General features: G+C 41.8%; 1 protein-coding gene across 4 annotated transcripts in view; it reads right to left on the bottom strand.

Annotated features, from left to right (window-relative positions):
- Positions 1-13556, bottom strand: part of LOC124605556 (TOM1-like protein 2) — a 124672-nt gene that overhangs the window by 71749 nt on the left and 39367 nt on the right. For all 4 annotated transcript variants that reach the window (XM_047137319.1, XM_047137317.1, XM_047137318.1 and 1 more), the window contains exon 5: positions 10088-10363. In XM_047137319.1, coding sequence (XP_046993275.1) covers positions 10088-10363 — 276 coding nt within the window. The remainder of the gene's footprint in view (positions 1-10087; positions 10364-13556) is intronic.

Raw genomic sequence — 13556 nt, forward strand, 5'->3', positions numbered from 1 at the left:
CTGGGATCATACAAAAGCTGTATAGATCTGGAGCAGATGCACACTGGTCTCTAAGAGGCCTATATTTGAGGCACTTTAAAACATCCATTGCCTTCAAGGACTTTTCCTTTACATTCATTAGATGTGAAAACAACATCCAAATGTGAGGTCCAAAACTTTCTCAAATTCAGAAAATTTAGAATGGTGTTTACCATAACACAAAAATAATAGTTCATTTAGTTCTCACAAGCAGCTAGGAAAATAAATGTCAACTAGACAATGTGCTACATTATTTGGTTGGTTGATTTGGGAAGAGGGGATCATGAAGCGATGTACGGAGATCACAGGAAACCTAAATCAAGATGCCCAGATGCAGGTCTGAAGTGTCATCCTCCTGAATGCAAGTCCAGTGTGCTAAACAATGTGCCACCTTGCTCAATAATATATTATTCGGATACATATAGAATAACTGAGATGAGCCAAAAGTTTCTACCAGCATGCATCACATCTTGAGGTTGTAGATTTTGTGTTGTAAGCCAAGGTCCACATCCCCAGTGATACACAATATTTCAGCTTCATGTTTAAGGTGGTTGCATGCTTGAAGTTTATAGCAGTAGACTGTAGTAACCTGACAGTTCTACACTTACTGCATGCAGTGGATGTAAGTCGGGGCACTGCGACAAGCATGGTGCATGCTGACATTTAAATGGTGACTTGCAACTATCTGACGTGGCCACCAGGGGCAGCCCGATCACCAGCTGCCATCACCAGGTCCACCGTGTGCACATAGCATTACACCAGCAACATGTGACGTGAATATTGTCTTTATAGAGGAGAGTAGAAACCTCTGAGCCCTTGTAACACCAAAAATACAGGAAGTATGGCACCTGCTATCGATATATAAAATTTTTTTGCAAAATTGTATGTAAATATTTGTAGTTTAAATGCTTTCTTTTAATAAGTAAGGACATTGCTTCACTGTATGTGTAAATTTAGGTAGAAGTCTGTTGACATTTCATTGTATTTATCTGTGTCTTACTGTGAAACTTATAAGCTCTGGGGAAAAGCCAAAAGAACTGTTATTTGCACCAACCAACAATGATAATAGCAGTGCTCATGCATTGTAAAATTTTTGGGTAAGGAGTTGTTGCACGGAGAGAGGGAGACGGGTTCCAGCGCTTGTAGTGTGCAAAAGTGTGGTGTTAATGCTCTCGCAGTAGAGAGTACCATTTCGGCGGCATCATGTACGCACGCCGGCCAGATGTCTAGCAGCAGAAGTAAGGACAGTGGATGGGGGGAAGAGGCTGTATTAATTATGATTGCACATTCCTGTAATTAGCCGTGCTCCACAAGATGCTACCGTCTTCAACAACAGCAGCAGTTCCAGCAACACAGATTAGTCGTATGCACAGCACTGAAGTAAGACTGCTCATTGATAGAAAGTATTAACGGCTAACCCAGCAGCACAACTGAATGTGATTTGATTGATAAAATTTATTTAAATAATAATCAGTTAAACTCAGGGTGATTGTGTCCTCATTGTCCTCAGATATTGTTACCAAGCAGTTCCTTGTTCCTTTTTTTTCCTTATATGGTAACCGAGTGTCATAAGAAACAAATTGAATAGTTACAGCCAGTTTATTGATGAATAATTTCACTTTTAAGAATTTTAGCCTCAGTCTACTTTCAATTAGCTGTTGTACAACAGACGCTTCAGTATATGAGTAAAGTAAAGGAATTTCATTTTTCAAGTTTGAGAATCAATCACAGGAAAAAAATCCAAATCTAAAGAAATGCACAAATTAAGAGTGCAGAAGTTTTATTTATTTTACATATAGCTTGGAGCACATGGCTGTTTGGTTTGGTATGAATTCTATTATTTATTTCTGTTCAAGTCAGTAAAAAAAGGCTCAGTTGTTCAGGCAATAATTTGAAATCCAGTTTGCAAAATAAGTAACTGCAAAGTAAAAGTGCTTGCTTTTTTTTTTTTAAATTTCTTTGATGATGTTACGTTGAGGTCACTGAGAGTCACTGTTCATGTAACAATGTTCAATACTAACATACAGTTTAATTGCATACTTTCAAATCATATTCGATTGTTTTTTTTCTTCAAAATTTAATGACAAACATAATGTAAGAGTGACTTCTCAGTTTTCTTTATCATTACATACTCACTTAAAATTAGTGTAAAAAAAAAAAGTGACAATTTTCAGTTGCCATGTCAGTGTTTAACAATACATGTTTTTCTTTCCCATCATCTTGTACAGGATTTTGGATGTAAATTACCCTGTGGGCTGGTGACCGTTAATTATTTCCTTTTTGTTCATTAGTGTAACTTTTGAATTCATGATCAGTGGTACCCATTTTCTGTCCAGTGTTGTTCGTGAGTGAGTGCACAAAATAACTTTCATTTTTCCAAATTATAACGCTGTTTGGTTTAATTACTTTTTATTTTTAGTAGACTTTTCCATCAGAAGGGTCTGTTGTACACTCTCCTCCTACTTAACGGTATTATTTCTTCAGGAAAGATAGCCCTTATCCAATTAGTAAAAATCCATTAGACATACATGCGATCCACGGTCATATTTTATATCGCAAGCATGATAGGCCGATTAGTAAGGGGGAGGTTACACCCTCAATTGTTAAATGTCTTAAGAGACATGTAATCTGCTTGCATTGCATTCTTGTTGGTGTCATTTTGTGACCCAATGAATAGCTTCTCTTGTACAACTGTATGCTTCCTTTTGTTCTTACTAAGAATACAAATGGTGACATTGAGGGTTGAATTTTCTCATGCTTTGAATTCTTTTGTTTTTGTGCCGCTCGACCCTTCCATGAAAGCTTTACTCTGGTCATTTTTGCAACAACAGCAGTGGTATATGACCATGTTGTAACAGCTGATTTGGCTATGTTGATCCGGGCTCAGTCACAGGTTGTTCACCTGCTGCTGTCTCCCACATCCCATGCTCACATTCACCCCTTCTCCCCCATATCATAAATCCACAGAAGGACAGGACACTTATGAGAAGTGGCTTTGCCAACATTTTGTGGAATTCCAGGTGGTTTACACAAAGGTCTCTAGGGCTCTTTTCTCATCACGGATACCCCCTCGTAAGTATTACGTACTGTGTCAGTTAGCTCCTCTTCAAGCACCAGCATTGCTTTCTTTTGACAATGTGTATAGTTTGCTGTGCTATCACCACAAGGGTATGCATGTGGTTGCTGGATGTATTGAATTCTACCAATGATGCAAACAGCTGCAACAGTCGTCTCAAGCTTGGGCGGCTGAGCTTCAAGGCCTCAGTCATAAGAACTGGTTTGTCATGGCTAAGTCTTATGCAGATACCAATGTTGGAGATAAGATCATTTATTTGGCCCCAGATAAGGACATCAAAGTGACCTTCAGTTTGAGGGCCCTACATTAGAAGATGTTCTGAATATTGCACAGTCATTCAAGCAAGGTCTCTAGCACTGCGGGCCGCCAATTAAGAGGGTTGGAGTGATGTCGCCATTGTTGACAGCATGCAGCCCCAATGTGTGGAGCCTAGCCAGATGAGGGAAAGAGGATATCGCTGCAGTACAAACAAAGCCAACTAGGCCAATGTGGGCAAGTACATCGTTGGCACCAGGAACAGCAAATGGCACTTCCTTCAAGCCCCCCTTGTATCCTACAGAAGGAGCAGGTGAGCAGGTGGTCTGCCCCAAGCAGTAGGACTCTAGCGATAACTGTAAAAAAGAAAAGTTACATAGCAGCATTAAGTTAATCTGTAACCTCCCACCTCATTACGACACTGCAGGAAACTATGGACGTCGACATTTTTAGTTTCATCATTGTGTTTGCCTCTGTCTGCAGGACACAAGCCATTAACCATACAAGTCAACTCACAGACATATGCCAGGCTACAGTCCCTGCCATAGGTGTGTGTTGAGCAATGATTGGTAAGCTTCAACAAACAGCAGATTCTTGTTTTTGGCCAGTTTGCCACCAACAAGGTTTACCAGTCAGTTGTCTGTTCTGTTATGTACTTGGTGGTTAATGATGTGAGAACTGAAAATGTGCTTGGGTTAGATGCCTTTGCTACTGTCTGCTTTTTCATTTTCAGATGCAGTGCATCTAGTGTCAGATCAAGTGCCTTATCACAAATTAGATTTATTGTGTTCTGAGTTTTTAGATCTGTTTGCCCCAGCATTAGGTTGTGCAAATAATTTCACAGCGTATATCACCCTCAAATCCTTCGCCTGCCCTTGGTTTTTTGGGTGCGAATAGTACCAGTTGCTTTACGTGACCAGATGAAGAAGGAGCTTGATCCACTTAATGACACTGGGAATGATTAGACCGATTTCCTCAAGTATCGTAAAGAAGCTATTCAAACAGCTTCAGCTCTGTGGCGACTTTAAGGTCACAATTAATGTACAAGTAGTCATAGACTCTTACAGCTGTCTCACCCGCAGGAGATGCTAACCTAAGTTCACTTCATGTCAATTCTTTTCAAAACTTAACCTGGCTACAGCCTACCTTCAGACTCTATTGGACAAGGCATCAAAACAGTTGTGGTTAATTCGTCTTTTGGCCTCTATCAGTACCAATGGATAATATTTGAAATCACAAATGTGCCAGTCATCTTCCAACATTTTTTAGAATAATTACAACAGGTGTCCCTCATTGAATTAACTATATTGATGATATCATCACGACAGGTACTACCACAGAAGATCGCCTACATTGCCTCTGATCTTTGTTTACTGTTCTACAGACCACAGGGCTCAAATGTAATCTCACTAAGTCTTACTTTTTCCAGCCTTCCATTGTTTATTTGGGTCATGAAATTTCCCCAGAGCATGTGCCCCATGGAGCAACATGTCATCACCATTACAGCTTTGCTCTGTCTGTCTAATCTAGGAGAACTTCCAGCATTCCTTGGAAAAGTGATGTACTATCATCAGTTTATTCCCAAAGCAGCTACTACTTGCATATGTTGCTTTGAAAATTGTTCCTTATATTTGGTCTGCAGCCTGTGGGCAGCATTTATGCAGCTTAAGGATAGTCTTTGTTCCATGGTGTGTCTTGCAACATTTGAACCCACCAAGCATCTGGTGCTAGCCTCGGGACGTGGTCTAGTACGGGGTGGGAGTGCTCCTGGCCCACTGTCATTCAGTTGGCTCCAAACAACCTGTCACATTTGCATCGAAAACACTCAACTCTGATCAGTAACATTATTCTCATGTGGAAAAAGAAGCTCTTGCTATTGTCTATGCCTTAAAAAATTCCATGTGATCTCTTATATTTATTTACTGACCATAAGCCCTCGATTTACCTATTTAACCTGTTGGCGTCCTTACCAAACAAAGCTGCTCATTGTCTTCAGTGTTGGGCTCTGTCCTTGTCCTAGTATGATTACAAGATCCATTTCTGTCCCATGTTGCAACATGTGAATACTGATGCTCTGTCCCAGCTCCCCATGGGTCCTGACCCCTCGCTTGAGCAGGAATAACTGTTATGTTTTCAACTGAATATGGATGCGAGGCACATGGTGCATGGCTTCCCCATCATAAGTTCTCATATTGCCTCTTCTGTGACAGCAAGTCTGCTGCTCCAGCAGGTTGTGCACAACACAACATGACCATCCAAGGAGCCAATGAGCCTGGCATTGGACCCTCTTATGAATTTTTATGTGTTGCACCACTGCCTCTCCATCTTGAATGGCACTGTTCTCCTACAGATGGAAGGGTTTACACCCCACATCATGGTTCCAGGGGATCTGCAGTGGGAGGTCCTCTGTGTATTACATCAAAGTCCCTGGGAGATCTCTCACACAAAACAATTGGTGTGCTGCCATATGTTTTGACCAGGAATTGACCAGGAGGTGAAACACCTTGTCATGGCTTGCCGCCGGTGTTCAGGTCAGCAGGCAGCACCTTTTACTGTTTTTTCACCATGGGCAGGCCCCACACAACCTTGGGAAAGAGTACACATTGATTTCATTAGTCCTTTTTTACATACTTTCTGGTTAATGGCAACTGATGCTTGTTCTCATTTTCCTTATATCACACGTCTGTCTGCAAGAGCAGATGTGACTGTCAGGGCTCTATCAAAATATGTTCTCTACATAAGGCTTGCCTTAGACCCTGGTTTTGGTCAATGGTGCTCAGTTCATGGTGCAATCTTTCAAGGACTTTTTTTTATTCACAATGAGATTTGCACACCACAGCGGCTCCCTTCCATCTGCAGACAAATGGCCAGGTGGACTGTCTTGTTTGAATGATTATAAGATGCAGATGCGTAAATACGCAGAAGATTTCCTAGTTGAGGCGTCTCTCTCTCTCTCTCTCTCTCTCTCTCTCTCTCTCTCTCTCTCTCTCTCTCTCTCTCTCTCCCCTCCCCCACCTCCTTTTAATGCTATTACAGAACGAAGCCAATTGGGGCCAAGAGTGCCACCAAGTTCTTGCATCGCCATCACCACCCATGTATGCTGCTCAACCTCTTGCTGCCATGCAGGCATTCCCCAATGGCATGAGTTTTGTTGACATTCATCCCCACCACACCAGTCTGGGCCAGGCATATGGCTGGTGCCCTCACTGGATTCCAGCCACTGTCCACAGCCAGTGCAGTCACCATGTTTCCATGGTTAACACTGGAGATCGTCTCAGGCACCGAAACCATTTGCATTCCAAGATGGGTGCAGGGCTTCTCCCAAGGCTGTGGGCTCAAAACCTTGTTCCTTGTCAGCCCTGGCCACTCCAGGTTACGAACAGGTCTGGTCATGCCCACCTACTTCAGCAGCCAGGGCTTCATCACCACCAACAGTAGGTTTGCTTCCTGTGGCCAGTGCCAGTACTAGCCACTGCACTGAGCAGGCAGCACCATCAGAGAGGACAGAAACTGGGTCTTCTGTTGCCAGAGTCTCTGCCTTTGTCACTGCCTGTGCCTGTGCCCCTTGTCATGGACTCTGGATGGCTTCTGCCCCACAGCTGCTCCAGTCCACTGGCTGCCCCGGGTCCACAGGCAGCAAGGGGGGGCCCTCATCACACTCACTTCCATCCATTCGCACCAGTCCGGGTGGATCAGGAACTTCTTGCACATTTGGCTGCCTTCCCTAGCATCACAACAGATTTCTCTTCAGTCACACTGCCTTGTCTTTCCCCCTGCAAAGGAGGAGGAGTGGAATAACCCACCAGTTACTACACCTTCTGCCCACATCAGACATAAGTCAGGTCACTATGGCAAGTCTAGTGTGCATTGAAATTCCAACGGTGCACCTGCAACTACCCAAAGTGGCCATGAGAGCAGCCTGGTCACCAAGCACCATCACAGTGCTACACCAGTGATTCTTGACATGGAAAGTATCTTTATACAGGCAGGCACAGGCCTCCAGGATCTCAGTTGTTTAACATGTTTGAGGCGCATAAACTACTTTCATTGTTTCCAGAATGAGATTTTCACTCTGCAGCGGTGTGTGCGCTGATATGAAACTTCCTGGCAGATTAAAACTGTGTGCCCGACCGAGACTCGAACTCGGGACCTTTGCCTTTCGCGGGCAAGTGCTCTACCATCTGAGCTACCGAAGCACGACTCACGCCCGGTACTCACAGCTTTACTTCTGCCAGTATCTCGTCTCCTAGCCTGGCAGAAGTAAAGCTGTGAGTACTGGGCATGAGTCGTACTTCCGTAGCTCAGATGGTAGAGCACTTGCCCGCGAAAGGCAAAGGTCCCGAGTTCGAGTCTCGGTCGGGCACACAGTTTTAATCTGCCAGGAAGTTTCATATCAGCGCACACACCGCTGCAGAGTGAAAATCTCATTCTGGAAACATCCCCCAGGCTGTGGCTAAGCCATGTCTCCGCTATATCCTTTCTTTCAGGAGTGCTAGTTCTGCAAGGTTCGCAGGAGAGCTTCTGTAAAGTTTGGAAGGTAGGAGACGAGATACTGGCAGAAGTAAAGCTGTGAGTACCGGGCGTGAGTCGTGCTTCGGTAGCTCAGATGGTAGAGCACTTGCCCGCGAAAGGCAAAGGTCCCGAGTTCGAGTCTCGGTCGGGCACACAGTTTTAATCTGCCAGGAAGTTTCATACTTTCATTGTATTTTTGCTGATGTCATTCTCTGATGCAATAAATTGTATCTCTTTTATGGCTGTGTGTTTCCTTGCGTTCCTAGTTAGAATATGGATGACAAAGGATACTATCTGTTAATGAATTTGGTTAGGAGTTCTCTTCCTAACCTCCAAATTCTGAGAATAGTGGTGTCATTCTGTTAGGAAGCATGAATTCAAGGAAATAAATTTGGTGGCCTAGGAAATCTGTGTGAGAAATAAAATGGTATATTGTGCCTTACTTTCATATATTCAGCCTGCTGCTGACGGACAGGCACACATATAAGAGGAAGAGTGGGTGGAAGTATGGGACGAGTTGGGATCCGTGAACCAAACAAGAAATTTGGCTTTGTTATACCTCCAACTACCTATTTGGAGAGATTATATGCTTTTAACATGTCAGCAAATAGGGTAATGCCATTTGACAAATAAATTCCTTCACTCCCAAGAGAAACTACTAAAACGCAGTGTTTGTGGTGTACTGATTTCAGTAGGTCACATTTTATGTAGTTGTATTTTGTATTCAAACATGAGAGAAAAGGCTAATTTAGGCTAACTTATGCTTCATTTGAGTCTAAGATGAGACAAATGTAAGATACTGTGAATTCTTAAACTGCTTGTCTAAATTATTTAGGACAAAATTGTAGTGTATTGTGTGGCTGACTGTTTTTACTGAAAACTATTAACTTTGTCACTGATGAATCTGATAGCATAGAGAATTTTTTAACCATACAGTATGGTACGTCTCATGGTGTAGTTAAAACACAATTATCAAGATAGTAGTCAATCAATATGCATCTTGCATACAGAAATCTGTCTATTTCCCTAATCATCTGACCATCCCATAAAGCTGCTAAACAGGAGCACCCCCATCTGTCACCCCTCCCCCAGCATCCAATATAATCCTGGAATGGAAAAATTAAACCAAGTCAATTACTGGGGATCGATTACTTATCATTGTGCCCATAAATATGGAACATCCTACCCACAATCCCTCCCACTGCTCCCAAAGTGGTATTCCACTGGCCACACAGTCTTATGTAATATCATAGTCCATCCTTGTGACACACATGCTCCCAATTCTTTGGCACATGGGTGATACCTGTATGCAAGATCTAAGTGCAAGACGTGTCAGATACACCCATTCAGCACATGATGGCATGACCATCAACCAGGTGCCCACTTGATTAAATGACCTCTGCTTAACTGTGGCCAAGAGCAGATTTGATCAACCAGTGGCAGAACATGCTGTTAAGCGCAACATGCATTTCAGTTATTGTCCTTGCAACACATCCTCCAAATACATGATCCTCCTAGCCTCAATCTCTGGTAGGCCCTGCTCCACAGTCGCCTCCACCTGCACCCCATGACCCTAACGTCACTCGTCCCGCCACATTCACACCAACTTCCCCACAATCCTCCTCTTCCTTTGTTCTGCCTCCCCCTCCAATCCACTCAACAATGACATTGTTTGCTTTGTGTAACTATCTCTGCCTGCAGCCACAGTGAGCTCAACAGTTCCACATTTCTATCATGTGCACTTGCCGCCTCTCGATTCAAGATGTCAGCCACTCTTCCTCAACCTTCCCTCATGCCCACCGCCTCCTCTTCCACCATACCAACCCAACCAGACACAATGCTTCACCCCAGCTGAGCTCTCCTGCTCCCCAGCGCCTCTTTCCCCACCACCATTCCATCAGATACAACCTCTCAACCCATTCAAACAGCAGTGTCAGGTCATCATAGCTGTACAGATTTTCTCTGTGCTCTGTGTGTGTGTGTGTGTGTGTGTGTGTGTGTGTGTGTGTGTGTGTGGGTGCGCGTGCGCATGCGCGCGCGTGTGGTTCATCTGAAAGCTAGCGAAGTTTCATTTACTTTCTCCTAGGTGGGGTAGTCCAACAACACATGCAAGAAAACCTCTGTGGTGTGTAGAACCTAATGGAAAGCTATAGGCAGAATGAAGCTTTGTGCCAAAAAAAAGGATGCATGTTCTGATGACTCAGTCTTTAATAAAAGAAAACTTACCTGTAATAGCTCCAGATCACTTGGATGTTCTTTGCCAGGTGTTAACTCAGAAAGCATCTCATTAAGGACAGCCATGTTGCCCTGTACAACATCCAGTTCACTCTGCAGCTTTCCCAGTTGATCAGATGTAAGCACAGTCACCTGCTGCTGGTCACCTGCAGGGCCAACAACCGTGCTGGGTGCTGGCAGGGGGGCGCTGTTAGGTGATGGAGGCCCAGGCGATACAGAAGTAGTACGTGCAGGCACACCCACAGCAATCTCAGCATCTGGGATACTCTATTAAATAACAGATGATATGTGAAGTTGCAGACAACAACACACACGGAAACAAAAAACTACATGCACACAGTATGTGTAGATATCAGACACAAACTTGGGTTAAACTAGCCGAAACTGAGGACGATGGGACAATAGAGCAGCAGGTTTCACATCCCTATCTAATATTTCAGGTCTAGGTTTTCTCTAACAAGAGGAGGACCCCACAGATACAATCAACTTTTGGAAACCACCTATATGGTGGTGTAGGTTAGGGTCCCAGGTATCACATCCTACAGCCATTCACCTTTGTTGACCATTGTTTGTGAGTAATCAACGAAAATGAATTTCTCATGATCCACTAGAGGTGTGAAAATAACACTGGTCTTTGAATTGACATCACAACCTAGCAGTTAAGTTATTTGGCTGGTACGCTGCAGGCTGTAAGTTCAAATCTTGTTGGGTGCTACCTGTTTTTTTAAACCTTTCTCAGCATCGCAGTATCATTATGTCTATTGAGTTAACTGGTTTAATTTTTTTTTCATTTCTAATCCTACGCCATGCCATTTTCATCACTGCATTTTCTTTATTGTTTGATCTCAGTTTTTCATCCTTTTATTCTTTCTTCATATATTTACTTCAATTTAATGACTTACTTTTTATCATTTTACATTTTTGTCCACATTATTGCAATCATTATTTCACTCACTCATTTTGCTTGGATTTTGTTTTATTTATAATTCCTTCTTACATTTAAATCCTCAACTGTACTGAAACTTCCTAACATATAAAAGGCAAAGGTCCCAGGTACAAGTCCCGGTACAGATACAGTTTTGATCTGGCAGGAAGTTTCATATCATCACACACTCAGCCTCTGGATAATAATACATTCTGGATTCATCTGTATTTTATAACCATAATAAATATTTTAAAATTATCATTAGCATACAATATTTTTGTCAAAGCAGCTAAGCGGAATTTGAATCAATGTTTCACTACTCCAGTGAGATGAAATCCATTGGTTGATATCGCGTTACCTGTCATGAATCAATTCATTTTTGTATTTTGTTCAAGTTTCTCTGCAATTTTCCTCTTGTTTATTCTTGTGAGAGCGGCATTTAAAATTTAACAACAGGAATCCATCAACTTGTGAAAATCACAATGAAAGAACGAGTGAATACAAAACAAAAAAAAGTGAATTTCAGTGATTGTCTTACACTATCCATTATTTATTTACAAGGTGAGATCTATCACATACAAAAATCCTCCTGATTTGATAAATGCAGATGCCATAGTGAAGTGCAAATCAATTGCAGAGGAAATAATTCTGTTCACGAAGGAGAGTGTTATTGTTCACAATGAGAACCTCACTTTAAATGGTTGTGAGGGTTTTCGACAATATTGTCTCTTCAGTGGAACAAACGTCAACTAACTCTCGACAAAATCTTTTTTGTTTTTGTTTAATATCACACTACTCTAATAAAGGAGCAGCACCATTCCTCAAATACAGAATAACAATTTCTTATTCCTTCATAAATACAGACAAGCAGGACTGACCAATCTCATTCTCAAACAAGAAACAATTGAATTTAAATCAAACAATGGAAAGTGTGTGTGAGTGTGGCTTCAGCTGCCAGAGACTGCAGAGAGAGAGAGAGAGAGAGAGAGAGAGAGAGAGAGATATATATATATATCTATTTTTGACAAAGGCCTTGTTTGCCGAAAGCTTGTTTGTGACAGTCTTTTTGTTGTGCCTAACTGTAACTCAGCATCTCTCCTATATGGTAAGTAGCAACTTTCCTTTTTCATAACATTGTTGCAACCAGAAGAGTTTCCCACTGACATTCTTGTCAGCTCTACATTCTGGTCTTTGGTACTTCCTGGGTGCTGTGCAAGGCCTGGGGTCTCTTTGCTGGTACTTGTGATGACATCACAGGCAGCTGGAATGCACTTGGCGATGCTCGTAGCTCAAAAGCAATACCTCAGACAAGAATACAACAACCACAGACCACAAAAATGAAACAACTCTAAAAATGAAATAAAGATGATTATCTCCTTAACAAAAAAACACTCTAATCCTCAACTCATTCTGCTTGTTCATTTATTTGAAGCTACAAAATGTGGATATAAAATCAACATATGTACAGGAGATTTTGTACCCTTACACAGTGAGACCGATGAAGAGGGAATGTATGAGTTTGCATTTCCATACTGCTATCTTTAAATTTTCCAATCTTTTCTTCCAACATTATTATGTTCATCTTCACTGCAGTGTATACTCTACTATGAATATTTTAACCCCTCCATTTTAAGGCACCTCCATTGAATTACATTCCTTAACAAAAAGATCAAAAGCACTTGCTTTCATCGAAGTTTATCTCAAGTACTCTTCAGAAGTCTTGAAGAAAGTAGTTTCTCCTGTTTATGAAGAAAAGAATATTTGACTAAATTGATAGGAGACCTCAAGCAAGTGAGAATAAAAATCAAAAACTTATGCCTGACAGACTCTGAAATGCTTGAAAAACTGAAGAAAGTGGAAATATGCCATGAACAAGTGACAATGCATATGCACCAACAATGGACAATGACTATCACTTTACTGTATTTATCACAAAACTTTTCTTGTTTTGCAAGTGGGTAGTGGATGAAGAATGTTAAAATAAAATACAGAATCTGCGTAACAAAATTTATGGCATTGAGATTTTTTGGGAAGATTTAAGATTTTATCGAAAGGATAGGCTTAAGGGAAATGGAGCTGGTGTATTTGTCACAGTAGGTAAGAATTCAGATCCACCGAGTTAGAACTTGAAGCTGCATGTGGGCTTATTTGGGCAAGACTCAGTATATGGGCATAAAATTGTAATTGAATCTTTCTATCAGCCATCTGTCTCACCTAATGATGTAACTGAAAACTTTAGAAGAAACCTCAGTTCACTTGTGCTTAAGTTCTCTAATCACACTGTAATCATTGGTGGAGACTTTAATCATCCAGCAATCAACTGGGAAAATTACAATTTTGTTAGTGGTGGACCAGTGACCATGACGTGGTTGTGGCAACCTATGACTCAAGTTTAAAAGAATAGTTGAACATGCACTGTATAGGTATGTACCCAGTAGAACAGTTCATAACAGGAGGTGCTCTCTGTGTATACAGTCACTGTAAAGAAACATCTAAATAAACAGAGACTATCGCATAATAGATGTAAAACAAGGA

The sequence above is a fragment of the Schistocerca americana genome, chromosome 3 (assembly GCF_021461395.2).
Source record: "Schistocerca americana isolate TAMUIC-IGC-003095 chromosome 3, iqSchAmer2.1, whole genome shotgun sequence".
Classification (NCBI taxonomy): Eukaryota; Metazoa; Arthropoda; class Insecta; order Orthoptera; family Acrididae; genus Schistocerca; species Schistocerca americana.